The sequence below is a fragment of the Acomys russatus genome, chromosome 19, assembly GCF_903995435.1.
Source record: "Acomys russatus chromosome 19, mAcoRus1.1, whole genome shotgun sequence".
NCBI lineage: Eukaryota > Metazoa > Chordata > Mammalia > Rodentia > Muridae > Acomys > Acomys russatus.
This window is the reverse complement of record NC_067155.1, coordinates 37,095,767-37,117,855: the sequence shown is the minus strand read 5'-3', so window position 1 is coordinate 37,117,855 and position 22,089 is coordinate 37,095,767. Positions and strand designations below refer to the sequence as shown.

The 22,089-nt window shown below is 52.8% G+C and overlaps 1 protein-coding gene across 4 annotated transcripts; it reads left to right on the top strand.

Annotated features, from left to right (window-relative positions):
• The first annotated feature begins 8,912 nt into the window (after nt 1–8,912).
• Mafk (MAF bZIP transcription factor K) lies at nt 8,913–20,212 on the top strand. 4 transcript variants are annotated; one of them, XM_051161150.1, is made up of 3 exons: nt 8,913–9,082; nt 18,205–18,284; nt 19,143–20,212. In XM_051161150.1, the coding sequence occupies exons 2-3, from the start codon at nt 18,249–18,251 to the stop codon at nt 19,575–19,577; spliced, it is 471 nt and encodes a 156-aa protein (XP_051017107.1). In that variant the 5' UTR covers nt 8,913–9,082; nt 18,205–18,248; the 3' UTR covers nt 19,578–20,212. The 4 variants fall into 4 exon arrangements, with proteins under 4 accessions (XP_051017107.1, XP_051017105.1, XP_051017106.1 ...); XM_051161148.1 differs by lacking the exon at nt 8,913–9,082 and adding an exon at nt 12,963–13,188; XM_051161149.1 differs by lacking the exon at nt 8,913–9,082 and adding an exon at nt 16,369–16,390.
• The last annotated feature ends 1,877 nt before the right edge of the window (nt 20,213–22,089 follow it).

Here is a 22,089-nt window from a genome sequence, read left to right as displayed (position 1 = left end):
TGCCCATCTGTAGTCCAGGATATCCTCTGTGGAAGAATGTTCCTAACTGAGGGCTCAAGGTAGGCTAATTAAATTCCCTATTGTAAAGCTGCAGCAGCAACAGCAGCTTCAGGACGTCCACAAGGCAGGCTGGGTCATGTACCCTGTAATCTCAGCACTGAGTGGGGTAAGGAAGGAAGATCTTGAGTTCTGGGCAAGCCTGGGCTACATACAAAGCAGGACCCTGTCTCAAAAATCCAAGTGTAAAGTGTTTGTTATGGTCTCAAGGGTCACATTTTTTTCAAAGTATTTGTTAAATGATGAATATGTTGCTAGTTTTCAATGATTTTAAAAGTAGAGGAGGCTAAGCCGGGCATGGTGGCGCACGCCTTTAATCCCAGCACTTGGGAGGCAGAGGCCAGCGGATTGCTATGCGTTTGAGGCCAGTCTGGTCTACAAAGCAAGTCTAGGACAGCCAGGGCTACACAGAGAAACCCTGTCTCGAAAAACCAAAAATAAATAAATAAATGTAGAAAAGGCTGGGATGTGGCTCAGTGGTAGAGCACCTGCCTAGAATTCTCCAGTGAGGGGCTGGGGTTGTGGCTCAGTGGTAGAAACACCTGCCTAGAATCCCCCAGTGAGGGGCTGGGGGTATGGTTCAGTGGTAGAACACTTGTCTAGAATCCTCCAGTGAGGGGGAAAGAGAGAGAGAGAGAGAGACAGAGACAGAGACAGAGACAGACAGACAGAGAGACAGAGAGAGAGAGAAAGAGAGAGAGGAGGTACCTGGGTATGAAAATCATCCGCTTACAGGGTCCTCAAATTACCCCTAGATGAAATCTACTACATGTTGGCATAATGTTCTTATGAACTCTGTACAGTTTACCCTTGTACATTCAAATGATGATTTCTCTACCCCACTGTCTAGGTTTCAATCTAGACATTGCATAGTGGTGTTTATTCTAAGTATCGCCTGTCCCAAGTTTGAGTAAACATGTCACCATTTGTTCTCTGTGTTGCCAATAAAAGCCAACTAGCCAATGCTGAGCAATAACAGAGACTAGGGTGGGACATCCTGGTCTAGTGAGGGGATGAGAAAGAGAGGGGAAAAAAAGGAAGGACCCATGTAAGAGCACTGTAAACATCAGGAGAAATGAACCAGACCTAGGAGAGGAGTAAAAAGCAAGTATAATGTGGGAAATCCAAATAGGAGGAAGCTACACTATCTTGGAGGTTTAGGATGGAGTAATTATTGCTCAGTACTGTGATCTAGGCTAGTTAAATATATCCTAGTCTCTCTGTGTGGTTATTTGGGTATAAAGCTGGTTAAGGAGTAACTGATGATTATACTAAAATAATAATTCAAGGGCTGGAGAGATGGCTCAGAGGTTAAGAGCACTGACTGTTCTTCCAGAGGTCCTGAGTTCAATTCCCAGCAACCACATGGTGGCTCACTGCCATCTACAATGTGATCTGACACCTTCTTCTGGCAGAGCACTGTATACATAAATAAATCTTTTAAAAAAGAATATATTGTATAATTCAATATTAAATATTAACAATCATCCAACAACAACACTAGAAATCTCTAGATCTTTGACCCTTTGTCGTGTGATCAGCATTGGTGGCTTTCTGCGTCACCTAGGTAATGGGAGTGTCCCTCACTGACAGGTACCCACTTTGGGGTTGCTGCTGAGATACCCAAGTGTAGGGATGGGGTCTCACAGTTGTGACCACCTTTGGCCCACTTCCTTTGTGACTCACGAGGTTTGGGCCACAGGTCCTTGTAGTAATGAATTTGGGCACTTTAGCTTCAGCCACTGGGGAGCTGGTGGTCCAGAATAAGTGACTTTACCACTAAGATACTGAGACAGGGCTGGCACTGGGAAGCGCTTGCCTAGCACGCATGAAGCCCTAGGATCCATGTCCAGCAACCCATAAGCCCAACATGATGGCTCACACCCGTAGTTCCAGCACTGGGAGGTAGAGGCAGGAGGATCAGAAGTTCAAGGTCATCCCTGGCTATGCAGAAATTCCAGGCCAGGCCTACAACAGATCAAAGTAAGGATGGCACCAAAGCCCAACTTGGCAAGCAAATTAGTTTTTAGTGGGTTTACTAATGGAAATGTGGGGGAAGGATTATTTCTATGGAGCAGGGATGACCCCAAAGTGTTTGCATCACTGAAAAGTCCACCCCAACACGGGAGGACACTCAGAGAAGGTGCAACCCTGGGGCTATCTCCAAGGAGCACAGGCAGGGGACAGCCTGAGAATCTGTCCTCTCTGTAGGTCAATTGGTCAGGTTACCTCCCCGAGAGTTACCTATTTCTTTTATAAAAAGCCGGGGATGGTGGCTGGAGAGATGGCTCAGAGGTTAAGAGCACTGTCTGTTCTTACGGGGGGTGGGCGTGGGGGGGGGTCCAGAGTTCAATTCCCAGCAACCACATGGTGGCTCAGACCATTTATAATGAGATCTGGTGCCCTCTTCTGGCCTGCAGCATACGTGTAGGCAGAATACTGTACACATAATAAATAAATAAATCACATGCAGGCAGAGCACTGTATACATAATAATAAATAAATAATTTTTTTTTTAAATCTTAAAAAAAAAAAAAAGCCAGGCATGGGTCTTCGAGAGTCATCAAAATTTCACTTTTCCAGATGCTATGATTTTTTTTGTTTGTTTTTTTGTCTTTTGACAAAGGGTCTCTCTGTGTAGCCTTGGTTAGCCTAGACTCACTTTGTAGACCAGGCTGGCCTCGAACTCACAGTGATCTGCCTGCCTCTGCCTCCCGAGTGCTGGGATTAAAGGCATGCACCATCACGCCCGGCTGCAGTGGTCTTTTGTTCACCTCCATGAGTCTCTTGGAGGAGATTCTCTCATTCCAAGGAAGCTGCCGTACACTAGGTGCAGTGGCGGCTCCCTCTCAGGAGGCAGAGGCAGGAGGATTACCTGGAGTTCTGGGCCAGGCTGGGCTACAGAGGGGACATGAAACATAAAACATGAAAACAAATCAAGGGCTGGCAAGATGACTCAGAGGGTAAAGGCCCTTGCACCAAACCTGATGAAGTGACTTCTTCAGTCCTCAAGACCAACATGGTAGAAAGAGAGAACTGATTCCTGAAACTTGTCCTCCGACTTCCACACATGTGCAGTGACACACACACACACACAAATACACATGCACACATGCATACACGCATACACACACAGACATAAACACACCACACCATAGACAGATATATATGCATGTACACATACCACAACACATATGTACACATGTGCAGTGACACACACACACACACACACACACACAAATACACATGCACACATGCATACACGCATACACACACAGACATAAACACACCACACACCATAGACAGATATATATGCACGCCCACATACCACAACACATATGTACACATGTGCAGTGACACACACACACACACACACACACACACACACAAATACACATGCACACATGCACACATGCATACACGCATACACACACAGACATAAACACACCACACCATAGACAGATATATATGCACGCCCACATACCACAACACATATGTACACATGTGCAGTGACACACACATGCACATATACACATACATACACGTACACACAATGCGTCACACACAAGAAACTATTAAAACAAACAAACAAGCCCCCCCCCCCCCCGCTGCTGCCGCCCTCCCCCCCCCCCCCCCGCAAACCCAAACGGGAAAAAGCCAACCTAAATCTTCACTTGGGATGTCTTAGTGACTGGTGGTCATGGCTTTTGAGCAGGGATTGTCCTGAAAGTCTTGGAGCTCCCATCTCCATTCTGTGATCAGCAACAGGGAAATAGGACCATGGCCTGATGTGCAGAGAGAGGACACTGCGGCTGTAAGCACGGTGACAGGTGATGTGTGTGTGTGTGTGTGTGTGTGTGTGTGTGTGTGTGTGTGTGTGTGTGTGTGTCCATGAGTGCTGACACAGACACATGTGCATGTGTGTGGAAGCCAGAAGTCAAACTTAGGTACCATTCCTTAGGGGCCATCCACAGGCCTCTCACTGAGGCTCACTGGTCACTGGTTCAGGTAGGCTGACTAGTAAGCCCCAGGAATTCTCCGGTCTCTGTCTTCGGGATTGCTGCACCTGGCTTCTCCTGTGAGTGCTGGGGACCGGAACTCAGGTCTTTGTGTTGGTGCGGCACAGACCTGACCCACGGAGGCATCCGTCTCTGCAGCTCCTCCTTAGGAATTTCGCTAGAGTTGCTGCTTTCAACTTGATTCTTTGACAAACGCAGCTGTAGGTCGTTTTGTTTTTTCTGAGACGGGGTCTTATGTGGCCCAGGCTGGCCACAAACTCACTAGGTAGACAAAGATGACCTTTTGTTTCTGATCCCCCTGCCTCTGCCGGCCGAGTGCTGGGGTTACAGGTGTGCGCTCTCACGCCTGGTTTGTGTGATGCTGGTGATGGAAGCCAGGGTTTCCTGTAAACTGGGCACTTCACCAACTGAACCACATCCCTACTCTGGAAGCCCCTGTTATCTACTCACCGCTTAAATCGATGTCATTGTCATCCTAAAGTGGAGGACATGGGCACAGAGATGATGACTATGTGCCCAAGGGAACAAAGCTGGACAAAGACCGAGGAGTTTTTGAGAAACTAAACTTTGCACCATCCCCTTCAGGCCTGCTATGCCCCCTTTTCTCTCTCTTTTTTTTTTTTTTTTTTTTTTGAGACAGGGTTTCTCTGCATAGCCCTGGCTATCCTGGACTCTCTTTGTAGACCAGGCTGGCCTCAAACTCACAGCGATCCCCCTGCCTCTGCCTCCCGAGTGCTGGGATTAAAGGAGTGCGTCACCATCGCCCGGCTCCCTTTTCTTTTCTATCCATCCCTAAGACCGCCCCCCCTTCCAGGAGCTATGGCCCATTCACTTGCATTACCTCAGAGCCATTACGGATACCTGTAGTTCAACCCCCAGCTCTCATGGAGAGGCACGGTTGGGGCCCTCACGACCCCTACTGTCCTTGGGAGGGAGCTGGACCCAGCAAAACATCCCTGAGGGCATTAGCTGTGGTTGGACAAGTGTGCGGTCTTTCTTTATCCCCATCATGAGGTGGGAGGCACTTCTGACTAAACACAACATCTGTCATTCAAAAGGGAAGCAGCCGTGGCACCGGCATAAACTTCCACCTGCCATGCCATCCATCTCACAGGCCTGGGAGGCCGGCACTGACCCATCAGCTCTCGGAGGGCCATGCTCCAATATTAAGGGGACACCATAGAACATCACGGAGTCTCGACTCTCCAAGGATCTAGTCTCTGTTTTCAGGGGTCTGAGTTCCCGAGGAAAGGGTGTTTAGGGGGAACTGATGGGCGCTAGCCCTCTCCCATCTGTAGCCTTATTGCTTAATGATCTATGTTGCTAGGCTCGGTTTGCCTCCATTTGTCCAGCTTTGCCAGGGCCATCTGACTTCTTCTTCAGGCCTCCCATCTCCTGCTCTCTGGAGAAAGGAGGGTGGGAGGGCGCTTAATCCCCTCAGGATGCCCAGCTTCCCTGTGAAGGAGGATTGCCCTCCCCCAAGGACCACCTAGGACAGCAGGGATGAGGGGCAAGTCTTGCTCTAGCCCCAGGCACTGGCAGTTATGTGACCCCTCCCAGGGCAGCAAGGGACAGATTATCAGGGTGGAGCCAACATCATCTCTGCTATAAAAGCCATTATAAAAGGCAGTGTGTGTCTGGGCAAGCCAAGCCACTGCCACAGGTCTCCACAGCCACTCAGCAACTGAACCCACACAAACTGGGTTGGGTGGGGTACCTGTCCATAATCCCAGCACTCAGGAGGTGGAGACCTGGAGTCTCAAGTTCCAAGGTTTTTTGTTTGTTTTGTTTTGTTTGTTTGTTTTTTGAGACAGGGTTTCTCTGTGTAGCCTTGACTGTCCTGGACTCACTTTTGTAGAACAGGCTGGTCTTGAACTCACAGTGATCCGCTTGCCTCTGCCTCCCAAGTGCTGGGATTAAAGGCATGCGCCACTGCTGCCTGGCAAGTTCCAAGGTCTTGACACATATAGTTCAGCTTGTTAAACTCACCACCCTCCTGCCTCAGCATCCCAGGTCCAGCTATGACTCTCTCTCTCTCTCTCTCTCTGTGTGTGTGTGTGTGTGTGTGTATGCTTGTGTGCACACACATTCTCACACACATCTCTTTGAGGCCAGAGGGAAAGCTCATCTGTAGTTTCTTTCTTTCTTTTTTTTTTTTTTTTGGTTTTTCGAGACAGGGTTTCTCTGTGTAGCCTTGGCCATCCTGGACTCACTTTGTAGACCAGGCTGGCCTCGAACTCACAGCAATCCGCCTGCCTCTGCCTCCCGAGTGCTGGGATTAAAGGCGTGTGCCACCACGCCCGGCTTCATCTGTAGTTTCTTTGGTGCTACCCACTTTAAAGCCTCTTACTGTGACCCTATGCCAGGGCAGAGAGATGTGCACCACCCCGGTTTTTTTTTTTTCTTTCAATTTTTTTCTGTGTACAGTATTTTGCCTTCATATATGTTTGTGTACCATGTGTGCCCAATGCCCTCAGAGGCCAGAAAAGGATGTAGGATACCCTAGACCTGGAGTTACAGATAGTTAGCATACTGCCCCCAGTCTGCCTAGCAACCTATGATGTCATTACCTTACTGCCACTGGGTGTGCCAGCCCCCCAGGATATAAAAAGGGCAAACCCACCTCATCTCTCTCTCTCTCTCTCCTCTCTCTCTCTCGTTTCTCTGTGTAGCCGTGGCTGTCCTGGACTCGCTTTGTAGACCAGGCTGGCCTCGAACTCACAGAGATTTGCCTGTTTGTGCCTCCCGAGTGCTGGGATTAAAGGCATGCGCCACCATGTCTGGTGACCTCTTTCTCTCTTCCTCTGTCTCTTTCTCTGTCCCCCTGGGGCACACTCCTTTCCTTCCTTTTCCATGCTTATACAATAAAACATACCACGTATACTGTGTGGCTCACATTTCAAATTTAACAGTTAACAGCTGTCAGGTGAGTCCTGGGAACCGAACGCAAGTCCTTTACAAAAACAGCAACTGCTCTTAGCCATGGAGTCATCTTTCCAACACTCCACCGTTTTACCTGGGTTCTGGGGTCAAACCCAAGTTCGTGTGCTTGCCCTGCTCCTATTTTCCTGGATTTTTATTTTTGAAGCCGGGTGGGGTGGGGTGAGGGCGGCGGGGGGGGGGGGGGGGGGTGTCTCTATGTGTTGCCCTGACTGTCCTGGAGCTCACTGTGTAGACCAGGTTAACCCTGAACTCACAGAGATTCACTTCTGCCTTTGCATTCTCAATGCTGGGGTTAAAGATACAAGCCAGCACTCTTGGCCTTTCTGGATCTCTTGCTTGAAGGAACTAAGGAAGAATAAAAGCCCAACAAAAACTTAAAAGAATAGACTCATGGAGTCAGGAAAAAAAAAAATCACACAAAAGCTACCTGACCCCTGCGAGAGAGTTCCTCAGAGAGGACCAACTGGGACAGGTCCAGCTGTGCATGTGGAAGCATCCTTCAGATCTTGGGGAATAGCTCTGAAAACATCCTGGTGATGGGCGTTGTTGTCACCTCTGTTGTTTATTGGCGGAGGTCATAGCTGACACAGGCAGTCCTGGATGGCTCCCCCTGGTGGCCAGCGTCAGAAGACCATTTAGGAGCAAGAACAGACAGTAGGTCATAGTGCCTGCAGCATACTGGGCTACAGCGTGGAACTGACCACACAGAAAGCCACGGGATTCCGGGTACTTGGGCCTGTTGTTCCCCAACATATTTCCAGAGTGCCTCATAGATTCACTCCAGAAAGTCCTGAGAAGGCCCAGTGTGTGGCCACTGTTACTAGGGCTGGGGTGTGCCTCCTGCTCATCCGGTTCTCAGCCCTGGGCATGACTTAGGTCTGAAAGAAGGATGTTAAGCTGCCTTCTGAGTATTGTCTCCCATCCAAGGGTCCCAGGGCCATCATCTTCCAGCTCTCCCTTTCCTCTGGAGCAGGAAAAGGAAGATGGCTCCCGTCTAAGGATGGCTCAGTGGGTAAAGGTTCCTGCTCCCAGGCCCGATGACCTGAGTTAGATAGATCTCCGGAATCCATATGGTGAAAAGAACCGACTCCCTAAAGTTGCCCTCTGACTTTCACACATGCGTGGTAGCATGATCATGCCAACACACGCACACACACACACACACACGTAAGTATAAATTAAAAGCATTATAAGCGTTCCAGGCCAGTCTGAACTCACAGTGAGACGGATAGATCAAAAGGTGAGGGTGGGGGTCAAAAGAGGACGCTAGGGCACCCAGCAGACAATGCGGTGTAACTGACCCACTTCCAGGCGCCCAGCTCACTTCGCCACCTTGACGTGGATTTGGTGTTACGTCCAGGGCATATGGTCAACAGCCAGCTGGCCTCCACTCCCTCTGCCAAGGCCCCGGGAGGCTCCAGCAGCTGCGGTCTCAGGACTACAGTGGTTAGCACAGATGACAGTCGGTGGCATAGAGACATAATATCCAAGCCAAAAGTTCTGGCAGACGTGAGGAGCAGACACCCCTGGGTGTGCATCACACTCGCCTGCCATCCCTCACCTTGGGAAAGTAGCATTGACCCTATACTGGGTGTGTTGGAGATGGACAGGGCCACGGGCGTCGGGGGGCGGGGGCTGGGGGGTTCAGCATCGAGACAATTGCACGTGGAAAGATCTAGGTGGAGCCAGTGACTGGGGCAGCGAGGGGCGTGGCCACCAGGGTTGTGGCGCCGACGGGCGTCCAGAGAAGGCGTGGTTGTAGCTAGCGAAGAGGCGTGAGTAACAGGGGCGTGATCAGATAAGGGGCGTGGTCATCGCGGGGGCGGGGCGGTGACGCGCCTCGACGCGCGATCCCGGAAGCGGTGTCAGTACTGGGGAGCCGGTGGCGGGTGGCGGGCGGCGGGCGGCGGGCGGCGAGGACTTGTTGTTCTTCGCCGAGTCGGAGCGTGGAGTCCGGAGCGCGCAGGCGGAGGCGGCGACTGCGGGAAGCGTGAGAGCAGAAGCGCGCGTGGAGAGTGCGAGTCCACGAGGAGCCGCCGCGCCCGGCCTCGCGCGCGACCCGGGTGAGTTGAGGGGCTTCGGATACTGGATGGGGAACTCCGAGTTCGCGCACCTGCGGGAGGCGCACCCCGAAGGCCGCGGGCCCAGCCTGGGCCTCGAGCACGTGCCACGCGGGACCTGGCTCAGGGCCCAAGCGGGGCCAGCCACGTGCGGGAGAGGCACCCGGGAGCCGTGCGCACCTGGCCACTTCCGTCGGCCTAGGACCCCCCCCCCAATCTCCCAGCCGCGACCCCGCAAGGGCCTAGGTAACTGGTGTCACTTTTTAATCAGCTGACCGGCAGCGGTGCCGGATGTGGAAGCTGTGGGTGGGGACCGAGGCAGGTGACCGTCCTGGCCAGCCTATTGCTTCCGCCACTTTCTTCAGGTGTGGTCGGGGTCCAAGGTCTCTTCCAACTCCGAAGTGTGAGGTTCCCTTGTAGGGTGAGCGCATAGGTCTGTTAAGAGTGTGAGGCGCGAAATCTAGCAAATTACAGGTGGAGAAAGCCTCCTAGGTCCTAGGTGCCTGATTTAAGTAAGGTCCCTTTGGGAGAGAGAGACTCCTCTTCTGGCATCCTTACACCCGGAGATGGCAGTCATTCCAGCCTCCAGAACTTGCCCTGTTCACATGCAGTCGGTATTTGGGAGGCCAGGCAGCTTGGTGCTCTTGTTTCTTTTGTGAAGTTACGCAGTGCCTTGCTTTTCACACAGCCCTTACAGCTAACACAGATGCGCTTTATCAATTCAGGACCAATTGTCAGACAGGCAGTCAGCCTTCTCTTGTCCCCAAAACCTATTGAATGGCACAGCTGGTTGTTAGTTCAGCCTTTCCCTTTCTGTGGAATCATCAAAATCAGCTTTGGGACCCCCACCCTACCCCCCACTCCCCGGGTTTGGCCCTGCTGAGGTCTTACTGTGACCATGTTTCCTAAAGGTAGGTGGTGGCATGCACATGGGTACTGTGATGCCTCAAACTGGTATTTTCAAGTCTGGTGGTGTAGCACCAAGGAGCTTCTTTAAAAGGTGTTGATCTAAAGCTGTTATGTTATGGTAGTGCGTGCCCGTAATCCCAGCACTCTGAGGTCTTGAGTTCGAGGTCATCCGGGACCACATAGCTAGTTCAAGACCAACCTCAGTTACATAGCGAGACACAGTCACAAAAACCCACACCAAAACAAAAAAAGTATGAATCTAAGCGTGTGGACAGAGTCAGGAAAGCTGTGGATAAGGTAGGACACACCTATAGCCCGTCGTCAGCACCCACTGATGACGACAGAAGCCTTCCTCTCTACTTAGATAAATCAACAGGAGAAATGTTGAGTTTGACCTTGGTAAAGGAAATGAATCTAATGTTTTAACTTAAAAAACTAAATTCCTTGTGACTCCAAAATAAAACATTTATTAGAGGGGAAAAAACAAAACAAAACAAAAAACACACCAGACTTGGCTGGAGTGCGCTCCTGTCTTGTTCTTGAGCTGAGCTGGGCTTGCAAGGCCGAGTTCCAAGTTCAGGGTTGTGTACTTTCCAGGTAGTTGTTAAAAATGGGAGTTGGACAGAGGGTCCTGGGAAGCCGTGCTCCTCAGAGAGTTGGCTCTTTCTGTGCCCCAGCCCTTTCTCTAGCACCCTGAAGGCTTCTGGTGAGTCTTTTCCGGTCATTCTGTCCCTGGGACCCTCAGTTTTGAGTCCCGGGCTCTGCCGGCCCAGGATTTGTTTACCGTCTCCGGCAACTCTTTTTTTCTAGCAGTCTAGACCAAGAAGTTGTGTCTGCTTCTGCCCTGGCTGTTCCGAGTCTAAAGGTTTTTTGGAGCCAGTTCTCTGGATCCCGGGTCTAGTCCACACGGGAAATGGAAATCAGGCCAGCTGGGAGGATTCTCTGTGTGGCTGATCTCTGGAGCTATAAACAGTGACTCATTCTCCCGCCCCACCCTCCCTGTCCCCCGTTCCTCCGGGAAGATGCCTGGTCACTCCGTATTTACTTTTGCTTTTTATAAGTCACACATGTGTTATGTTTCCTCTTTCCTTGCAGTTGCAGGGAACTGAAAGTGTTATCTGGAAATCCATAGAATTTCACAGAGGTAGACCTGAACCCCAGGGATTGTGCACCACACTACCTGGTGGGGGTGGGGGTGCCAGGGATACTACAGCCTATGTTGCTTGATGGCTTGGCCTGAGGTCAGAGGTCAAGGTTAGAGGCTAGGTGTGTCTTTCCCCCCACTCCCCACCCATGTCTGATGACACACCTGCCAGCTCTTCCTAGAGGCCATCTAGTATGGCTTCCATTCCTGTCTGAGTCCCTGCCTCAGTCTGTAAAGCAGACCCTTTTTAGTGTCTTCATACCCTGAGGGAGCTGGTGTTTGAAACACAAGTTCTCTGCCTGACAGGAGCTTGTTGTGCAGCGAAGCTGCTGAAAGAAAATTCTAGAGCCAGGTCTAGGCCCAGGGAAAATGCCGGCTCCCCGAAGAGAGCAGTTAGGAGGGATTTGTGGAGGAAGTGGAAGTCGAGGGTGGGGTAGAGACCCCTCCCCCCACATCCACCACAGCCAGGAGCACTCATCAGCCAGAGAAGGAAGCTCAGAAGGGAACCCCAAGATCTGTGCTAGCTGTAGCTCTAAATTTGAGACACCAAGATCAGAGTTGGCTATCTGTTACACCAAGGCTACAGCCCAGAGAGAAGCTAGACCATGCTTGAGACTGGGTAGGTCAAGAGCTGGTTCTGTAATTCCAGCACTTGGGAGGTTGAGGCAGGAGAAGGTCAGTTCTAAGCTAGCCTGGGCTATGTGAGACCCCGTTTTAAACAAACTAGCAGGTCTGGAGAGATAACTCAATGATGCGCTTGCTTGAGCCCACACAAACAGGTTAGATGTTATCCCACTGTTGGTGAGGTAGAGGCACGAGGATCATTGAGGCCTTCTGGTCAGCTAGCCTAACCTTTGTGGTTGGTTCCAGGCCACTGAGGGACCCTGTTTCAAACAAGTAAAGTATGACCAGTGAGATGGCTCAGGTGATAAAGGTGCTTGCCATCAAGCCTGAGGACCCAAGTTCAAATCCCCAAAACCTTTATCTTGGAAGGGGAAAACTGACTCCCACAAATTATCCTCTGACCTTCTCATCCACTTTGGCAAGTGTGCACCTGCACTCTCACACCTTTCTCTCCCTCTTTCCCTCTCTCCTTCTTTCTCTTTTTCTCCTTACAGAAACTAGGCTGGCCTCAAACTCCTAGAGATCAACCTGTCTCTGGGACCCAAATGCTGATATTAATGTTGTGCGTCACTATCTCCAGCAAATACATGTAATTTTTAAAAGTTAAAAGGGGTTGGAGGGGGGCGAGGAGAAGGGCTGGAGAGATGGCTCAGATGTTAAGAGCACTGGCTGTTCTTCCAAAGGTCCTGAGTTCAATTCCCAGCAACCACATGGTGGCTCACCACTATCTATAATGAGATCTGATGCCTTCTTCTGGCGTGCAGGTGTACATGCAGGCAGAGCACTGTATACATAAAAAAAGAAAAAGAAAAAAAGCTAGATGGGAGGTGGTGCCGCACTCCTTTAATCCCAGCACTGGGGAGGCAGAGGCAGGCAGATCTCTGAGTTTGAGTCCAGCCTGGTCTAGAGAGTGAGTTCCAGGACAGCCAGGGCTACACAAAGAAACCCTGTTTCAAAAACAAACAAACAAACAACCCACAAAACAACAACCAAACCCCCAAAACACAAGGTAAACAACCTGAGAAAAGACAAACACACACACACACACACACACACATCCAGGCGTAGCTGTTTCCAGGGGACATCCCCAGTGAGACTTGAAGGTTAAAAGGTGGCTGAACCCCTAGGACCACCTGGTGGCAGAGAGGACCACTAAGCCCAGCAGGCGGGGTGGGGGGTTGGGGATGGGGGAGAGGTCTGAGTTAGAGGCAGAAGGAGGGCAGCCACATGCAGCCTCGAAGCTGCTTGAATCACCTCTGCGTGGAACTGGGATGACGCAGCTTCCCGAGATTGCAAACGCAAGGTGACCAGACGTCCTCTAGGCCAGGCAGACAGTTGTGGCTTATGGGAGGGCAGCCAGCCAGCCAGAGCTGGGCGGAGGTGCCCAGCGCTGTGAGAGGACAGCGTGGTGAAATCTTAGTGGTCCACAGAGGTAGGAGCTCATTTGACCAACTGTGGTGTGGTTCTTCAGCATGTGCCCACTGGGTGCTGGGGGCGTGTCAGCCCCATGGATCCTCGGGGTCCTGGAAAGGGTACTTGGCTCCGTGGACTTGTGAGAGGCTCTCAAGCAGAGGTCACCTCATCGTTAGTGGCTTTAGGCTCTGTGGCTCACAGCCGTCAGCGTGCCACTTGCTCTCTGGGAGCTTGAACCTGTTGCCTTGGACAGAATGGGTTTCTCATCATCCTCATCACCCACCCTGCTCCCTTTCCCCATTTTGGGGGACCAGGAACCTGAAGAGCACACATCCTTGTCAGCTGGATTGAGGGGTGCAGGAGCCGCAGCTGCCATCACCCTGTGGGACAGGGGTGTCATTCCGAAGCCTCAGGTTGTTGTCACAGTTGCCCCAGAGAATGAGATGGGTGGTCCGGGTTACATGTTCCCTCAGGGAGCATGGAGACTTGGAGACTGTGGGACCTTCCCTTTTGACCCGTCAAAGGCCTGGCAGCAAGGTCCCCAGGGTTCCCTGTCGACTTCTCCTTTGGCCCTGGACATGGTCCTTCTTGCTATGTGCTGGGATGCCAGGAAGGGGTGCAGGGAGGCAGGCCTGAGGCTGTAAATGTCCCCAGTAGTGCACTCAGGGTAGCAGGGGGCTGAAGGACAGCTACTGGAGTGTGAAAGTAAGATGGGAGATGCTATGCCTGGCTTGCTTTCTCTCTGAGAAGGACAGTCTACTAGTGCCCAGACTACCTGCTATCCCTGCGTAGCAGGCTCTGTAGTGTGCCTCCTCGCTCTTTATGCCTCTTCTACCCCAGTCCATCCTCAAATAGAAGGGCTGGCCGCCCTGTCCCCTGCTGGCTGTGTTTATCAAAGGACCTGGGCCAGGTCTTCCTGGGTAGATGTGCCCAGCTTGGATTGGTGACTTCTGAACTGCCACCCAGGACCCCTGCCTTGACTCGCACTTTTAAATCTCTTGGTGGCTTTTCAAGTTGTAAAAGGCAACAGGAAATCTGCTTGTTGGTTGAATGACGGGAAGGGGTAAAAGCAGCTTTTCTGGTGGGTTCCTGTGGCTCAGCAAGGAGGCCCCAGGCTCCCCTGAGAGTTCACGGCTTACAGCAGCCATTAAGAGTAGTTGACTTGCTGTGCGGTGGTGGCGCAGGCCTTTAATCCCAGTACTCGGGAGGCAGAGGCAGACGGATCTCTCTGTGAGTTTGAGGCCGGCCTGGTCTACAAAGTGAGTGCAGGACAGCCAAGGCTACGTAGAGAAACCCTGTCTCGAAAAAAGCAAAAAGCAAACAAAAAAGAGTGGTTGATTTGCTGGGCGATGGTGGCCCATGCCTTTAATCCCAGCACCCGGGAGGCAGAGGCAGGTGGATCTCTGAGTTCCAGGCCAGCCTGGTCTACAGAGTGAGTTCTAGGACAGCCAGGGACACACAGAAGAAGCCTTGTTTGGAGGAAGGAAAAAAGAGTAGTTGATTTGTTTTTGTTTAGAGACAGGTTATCTAGTAGCCCAGTCAGACCACAGATGACCTTGAACTCCTGATCGATCATCCTGCCTCTACCTCCCCAGTGCGGTGATGACAGGCGTGGCTGCTTTAACAACAACAACAATAACTGCCATAATAACAATAGTTATATTTTATATTAATATAAGATAATATTAATATATCATTATTCTTGTTGTTCAGACAGGATTTCCCCATGTAGCCCAGGCTGCCTTTGACCTTGCAGCGAGTCTCTTGCCCTAGTCCCAAGCTCAATGAACCACGCGGTTCAGTGTTCTGAGATCACATTTGCCTTAACAGAAATCTGTCACAAATTCAGGGCTCTGGTGCTGGGGCAAGCCTCGGTACCAGAAATTTAGATTGTTCTAAGTCCTAGGGTTTAGTCTGCCCCTAGCACCACAGGAGACCCCCAAACAACACAGTCCCCCCTTCACAGTCCTTGCTTTTTCTTTTAATGGTTCTGTGGGTGGATGCATACAGTAGGTGCATACTCTGCTCTTGAACTACATTCCTGCTTTTTACTTTGAGGCAGTGTTGTTCTGGCTGACCTTGAATGCACTCTGTAACTCAGGCCAGCCTTGAACTTGTGATCCTTCAGGCCCAACTTGACCTTTGATGGGTAGGTTGGGACTGTACCCATGTGCTTGGTGTATTTGGGGCAGAGATGCTATCCTAGCCACACACTGAGTTGCTGAAAATCTCTGTCCCTGGATCGTCCCCCATGATTAACACCGGGCAGAAGGGCACACCTCTGACCCAGGGTCAACGTGGGCTTCACCTTTCACCTGGACAGACTTGTACAATGTTGGCCGTGCAGGATGGGTCTGAGTTATCCTGACAGACTGGAGGTCCAGGTGGCCCTGCTGAGCATGGTCCCAGGAGCAGGCGCCTAGCTGGGGCAAGGTAGGCGTAGGTAAACACATTTAGCTCAGTATGTGTGTACCCAGGACTCCTGAGTTGGGGCTTCTCAGCCAATATCACCTGCCATCTCTGGGGCCTTTCTCCTATCCTCTTTTTCTGAGGAAGTGACCCTGAACATTGAGAAGGGTTGGCATCTGTCCATGGCTCCTCAGCCTCACATGGTGTCATCTTTAAGCCAGCTGAGAACTGAACTCAGACCCCAGCAGGAGCCCATGAAATGGGTATTCATGGAAAGAGCCGGGAAGGGACCCTTCCTGCTGGCTAAGTGGCCTCCATCCGGGGTCATGGGATCACCTGGGGGCGAGCCCCTGCCCCTGTGCACATCCTGGCCACCTGGGTGTCGCAGCACCACCATCACGGGAGTGGAAAGAGTCCTGCCCCAAGCTGGGCCCTGGCCCGCATATCTCTCTCCGCACGCCATGGGATCTAAGTTGAGTCCCCTTTCTTCCCCGGCACCTTCCTTTTCCGCTGGCAGTGGCCCCTGGGGCCGTGAGCATGCGGGTGGGAGGGGTGTCCTTGTGTGGGAATGTGAGCCGGCTCTGTAAACAGCCTGTGACTCACCACATAGCTATGTCACTGACGCTGGGGTTGCAAGTTGGAAGAGATGCCCAGCCCCTCCTCCCTCCCTAGCAGGGAAAACTTTCTCAGGGCCCCCGAGGCTCCTAGGCGCCTGACTCCCGAGAGTTCAGTTCGCAATGGAGCTACAGGAGCCTGCGGACTTCTCTTGTGGCATTGTAACCCAGCTAGGGCTGGAGGTGATGTGTGGATGCGTACGTACATTGACCAGATCCCCATGTGATCTCTTATCACCATTAGATCACCCCCACCGCCTCTAGTCCAGCTCAGGGACTGTGTCAGACCCATGGTGCTTTACCCGAGCCTCCTGGCCCTGCCCCTGCCCTGCTCTACCTACTGCCATTGCCCCTGAGAGTGACCAGTGATGTCACCAGGGTGCCGGGTGTCTACTGCCAGAATCAATGCCTTGTGTCTCGCTGATGGCTTCCTGGCAGTAAGGGTGGTGGGCAATGGAGACAGGACCCCCTCCCCCCTGCATCAGAGGTAGAGAGATGGTCCCTGAAGGTCTCATATCTGTGAGGGGAGGGGACAGTGGAGGTTACCCACTGTCTTGTTCGTGCCAGTCCTCCATACCTTCCTTTGTATGATTCCCCTGATGTCCCTTGTTCTGTGCCCATCTTTGCTTTGAAATAGAAGAGGTGGGGTTATGTCCCACCAAAAGCCGTCCCTGTCCCTCTTGCCCCTTCCCCAGTTGTCAGGGAATGAATGGGTTTTTGTTTACTGCCTGAACACCTCGTGTTGTCTTTCCATACAGGCTTGACCCACAAGTCCCGAATGCTTTTGGGCTTCTCTGTTGCCATGGCGACTGTGGGGGGTTGGCTACATCCCAAGGTCGCCATGGCAACTATCAGAGGGGAATCATGCTTGGGATGCTTTGGCTGGCTTTTTCATGAATGATGAGGGTGTGTGACACAATGCAGACTGGAGAATGAGAAGGGCGGGCAAGGGGGCCGGCGGGCTGGCCACGGGGACAAGTCCTGCCAGACAGCCCGGTAGCTCTGCCAGGTGGCTGTAGGTCTCTGGCTGGATCCTGTGAGCCTGTTTATCCACCCGTAGCCCCCACCCCACCCATAGGGGCCTTGGCTTCACTGTGAGGGGCTGGGGTGGCCTGGGAGGACTGGTGATGTCACAGCTGCAGTGTCCTTCACAGCGGTAGGTGTCCCATGGGTGGCAGGAGGGCGGGGCTGGGGAGGAGTGGCAGGTGTTCTGTACCCCCTCTGTCTTTGAGGGGTGAATGAGGTTTCGGGAAAGGGCCTTCCTTCTCCCTGGTGACTCAGGCTGAGACTGGAACACAGGAGCTCTTGCTTGTCCCAAGGCTGTCCCAAGGCTGTTCCAAGGCCCTCCTTCAGAGCTGGGTATTGCTGCTTATAGAGCTGACTCTGTGGCTGGCAGGTCCCTCTGGTCTTGAGGATGCATGCAGCACCTGGTATCCCACGGCTGCTAATGTCTTGTCTGTGGTAAGGGGGCCATCTAGAGCAGGAAGCAACGTTGCTCATGATGGGCAGTTTACTCCACGGGGCTGATGGCTTCAGTGTGAGCTGGATCAGGGACAGGATGGCAGCCCCCAGTGACCTAGGGGGTCCTATCTGAGGCTGATGCTGGATCACGGGGAGTGGTTGGGTCTCACTTGCCCTGCTAGGCAGAGGCAGGCTGGCCAGGGTACCTGCTCCAGATCGCTTAGGGCGGTGATTCTCAACCTGTGGGTTGCGACTCCCTGGGGAGGGGGTCAAACGACCCTTTCATTGGGCCGGGCAGGGGGGGTGTCACCTAAGACCATCAGAAAACATATTACGACTCATTATAGTAGCAAAATTACAGTTATAAAGTAGCAATGAAAATAATTTTGTGGTTGGGGTCACCACAACACGAGGAGCTATATTAAAGAGTCATAGCATTAGGAAGGTTGTGAAGCCCTGGCTTAAGGACAGGCCTACCCAGTTCCCAGTACTCGGAGGCAATGCCCTTAGGTCGCTAGGTCCTAACCCAGGCTGTTCCTGTGTCTTTCCAGCTACGATTTCCTGGTGGTTCCGTCCTGGTGACAGGGCCCGGGTTATGACGACTAATCCCAAGCCGAACAAAGCATTGAAGGTAAGGCGGGCTGAGCCAGCATGGGCTGTGACCGGCACTGTCCTGGCATGGCACAGGGACAACTGCCCTGGCAAACCCCTCTTTCACAGCACTGCCATAGAAAATGAGGTCAGCTTTGTCCTCAGGAATTGGAGAAGGAGAGGTGGGACAGTGACCCAGAAGAGCCGGGCCTGATACCCAGGGAGGTAGCTTACAGGTAGAGGGCGGCAGGGCAGGTGTGGAACAGATGCTAGCTACCCAGGGCTGTATCCACAGGCACTTCCTCTGCCCAGAATTGTCCCCCCATGCCAGGTGGGCTGAGTGGCATCCTTTCTACCAGCCTTCCCTACCTGCTGGGTCTTCTTACCCTCTATCCCCGGAGGTGCTTCTTAGTCAGCTTCCTTGCCTCAGAGGCTCCTGAGTGCTGTGTGCTGGGCCCCTCGTGTGAGCCCTGACCAGCCAAATTCATGTTTTTGTCCCAGCAGGTGGGTGTCAGGGAAGGGCAGGCCACCGTGTCATCCTGTCCTTCACTTAGAAGCGCTTGGCCAGAGCATCTGAAGGGCAGGATCCCAGTACCACAGGTCGCTAGAAGGCTTTAGAAGTCGACAAAGACCTTATTTCTCCGGGGGAATGGCTGTCTGGGTTCTCCCTGTTCAAAGAGGGGTCATAGCAACAGCAGTGAGGCTGTTTGTGGGTACCCTGCCATGAGCGTAATCCTGCATCCCACGCTGTCACCATGGCGCAGAATAGGAATACAGGGCAGGTGAGAGGCACTTCTGGGCCCTTGTTGTACCAGACCCCAGCCTTTGGTGACTGTGTGCCAGTCCCATGAGCCCCCGTGTGCCCCCTGTGCTGACCACTGCTCATGTGGTTCCTCAGGTCAAGAAGGAGGCGGGCGAGAACGCCCCTGTGCTTAGCGATGATGAGCTGGTGTCCATGTCCGTGCGGGAGCTGAACCAGCACCTGCGGGGGCTCACCAAGGAGGAGGTGACTCGGCTGAAGCAGCGGCGGCGGACACTCAAGAACCGGGGCTACGCGGCCAGCTGCCGCATCAAGCGCGTGACCCAGAAGGAGGAGCTGGAGCGCCAGCGTGTAGAGTTACAGCAGGAAGTAGAGAAGCTGGCCCGCGAGAACAGCAGCATGCGCCTGGAGCTGGATGCCCTGCGCTCCAAGTACGAGGCTCTGCAGACCTTCGCGCGCACCGTGGCCCGGGGGCCTGTCACACCCACCAAGGTGGCCACCACCAGTGTCATCACCATCGTCAAATCTGCTGAGCTCTCCTCCACCTCTGTGCCTTTCTCAGCTGCCTCCTAGGGTCTGCTGGGGCCGGGCGGGGCGCGGGCAGTGGCACAGCCCTCACGCCTATCCTGGGCTCCCTGGCACAGATTCCTCATGCCCACCTGCCTACTGTGGACCCTGCGGGGCTGAGGGCAGGGACAGCAGGGGACAGGCAGATACAGGATAAAAGGGAGGCTCTCGTGAGCCAGTGCCACAGGCAATGCCCACTCACATCGCTCCTTCCCCTGGGTTGTGTTTTTAGGAGCTGACAGGAACCACGTGGGCCAGGATGAACAACTCCAGGCCCCTGTGGTAGGGTGTGAGGACTCATCTTCCACCTTTCTGGTGCCTGCCTGTCAGCGCCTTCAATGCCGTCCCTTCTACGGGCCTCCAGCTGGGGTGGAAACCATACTGACCCTCTCCGGGTTCTGGCCTTCTTGTCTTTGTCAGAATGTGCTAGAGCCACACCCATGTCCTGGGAAACAGTTCACCTGCAGGGGCTAGTGCATGTGTTCCTGTGTCCACAGACTACAGACTGCCATCACAGCCTGTGAAGACAGGAAGCCACTGGCCAGGCGGCCACACAGGAGAGCCTGTCCAGTATGTGTGCTGAGGGTGGCGTGGAGGTCGTGGTATGTCCCTGGAAGGGGGGTGGGAGGTCTGTTAGGTAAAGAGGCTGCCCACTGTGGTCCAGGGGCCCCCTGTCCACAGAGCCAGCAAACAGCTGGGCTCGGGCTCTCTGGGGCTTGGCAGAGGGGAGCAGGGAAGCCTAAGAGACGTTGAGGGATAGGGACGTGGCCGTTAAGATGTACCTTGGTGCCGGGGGTGAAGTGGGGGGGGGGCGAGGTGGAGAAGGATGAGGTGGAGTCCTGGCAACCCAGGCCCAGGGGATGTGGAAGAGGCTGGAGGAAGGGACAAAGGGTGCATCTAGAGGGCCTTGTGGACACATCCCTGTGGGCAGGTCAGCTGGGGCCCAGGACGGACTGTAGGCACAGATGCTCTGCAACTTTGGTGCCCAGTTGTTACCTGCCTATTCTTCCTTCATAGAGCTCTGGGCCACTGGCCATCTGTGCTTTCTAATGAAGGGACTGATTGTGTCATCCGGGCCCTGAGAAGTATGGTAGGCAGGGAGTGGGACAGGCTGAGCCACAGCTAGTCACACAGTAAGCGCTGTCGGAACCATAGCCTTGGTAGGTAATCCATATTGGATATCAATAAGGACCATGGGATATTTAAAGAGAGAAAAGATAGATATATATAATTATATACACATTTTATCGTACAGATTTTTCATAACAATTTTCTTTTCCAGTTTGATACTGTAGATCTTTATTAATGCAGAGTGGGTTGGACAATGGGGCGGGGAACGGAGGCCCAGGGTGCCAACAGCTTACCCCGGCCTTTCTGTGGTGGCGCTAGGCATGCTGGGTCACTGGTAAAGCCAGGTATCACGCTAGGTGAGTGGTTACAGAGTGGGCTACAGTGGTAGGCAGGTGATCACTGTGTGGATGGCTGTCCAGTCCTGGCCTATGGTGGTCTCCTGGGCCAAAGCTCGGTACTCTTGGCCTCCAGGATAGGCAGGGCTCTCAATGCTACCTGGAGCACCTGTGCAGGGCACCTGCCTGGAGGGGGCTGGGAAGGGTGTGAGTGTGCCCCGTGGCTTTGTGTCACTGAAGTTTTCGTTGTCACAATTTAATATATGGATGTTTTTATTTAAGATAAAAGTGAGCTTTCTGTCTTGTTCCTCCGACTTCTCAAAGCAAGCTTTACTTTTTCAAAAGGCAACAGGGACATGCGCTGACCGCGCAGAGGCCTGGTGTCCTCAGCCACCTGCCACTTGGCAGTTTCATTTCAATATTTATTTTCCTAAGCTTTCTCCCCCACGTCATAAATTATTGAGACGAGATCACAGACTGTTGGCTCCCTGCCTGCGCCCCGCCTCATGGCCACCACCTAATTTATTGCTGTACATGTCGCAGTGACTGCTTTTGTATCTTTGCAATAAAGAATTTCCTGTTTGAGATGCTTCCGGTGTATGGATGGTGATGTTGTTGGGAAGCCGGCATCCTGCCCCGCAGCCTGGGCTGGCCCTCCCCTGATGAGGCCTAGCTTTCTACTAGGCACACCTGGGCCCTCCCCTGGCTGTGTCGGGTCAGAATCCCAGCCTGGTCTCCTGAGATGCAGGATCTACCACAAAGTGACACCTTCCGGCTGTACTCCTGGCTCACCCACAGATACATCCTTGAGTGTCCAGGTTATGCTGGCCAGAGGCCTCTGATGGCCAGTGCAACTTCTGCCTTATAGTTGGGAGCCTCAGGGACATGACCCATCCCTTCCTTGTAGGGTGGGCCATATCACCTGCTTGCTCCCCACCCCCGCCCCTGAGCAATGTTGGGAGGAATGTAGGATGAACACGCAGGACACTGCAGGAGAGGCAGGATCTAAGTGGGGCACAGAGCAATACTCAGTGAAGCTAACAATGTTCTAAGAAGTCTGACTACAGCTGGGGATAGCTCAGGTGGTTTGGTAAAGTACTTGCTTTGCAAGC

What these genes read in the sequence shown, in the direction of transcription:
- Mafk (XM_051161148.1), top strand. Translation starts at nt 13,101, where the DNA reads ATGGGAGGGCAGCCAGCCAGCCAGAGCTGGGCGGAGGTGCCCAGCGCT. An exon ending in AATCTTAGTGGTCCACAGAG is followed by an intron (nt 13,189 to 18,204) that starts GTAGGAGCTCAT and finishes GTGTCTTTCCAG; the next exon opens with CTACGATTTCCTGGTGGTTC. An exon ending in AGCCGAACAAAGCATTGAAG is followed by an intron (nt 18,285 to 19,142) that starts GTAAGGCGGGCT and finishes GTGGTTCCTCAG; the next exon opens with GTCAAGAAGGAGGCGGGCGA.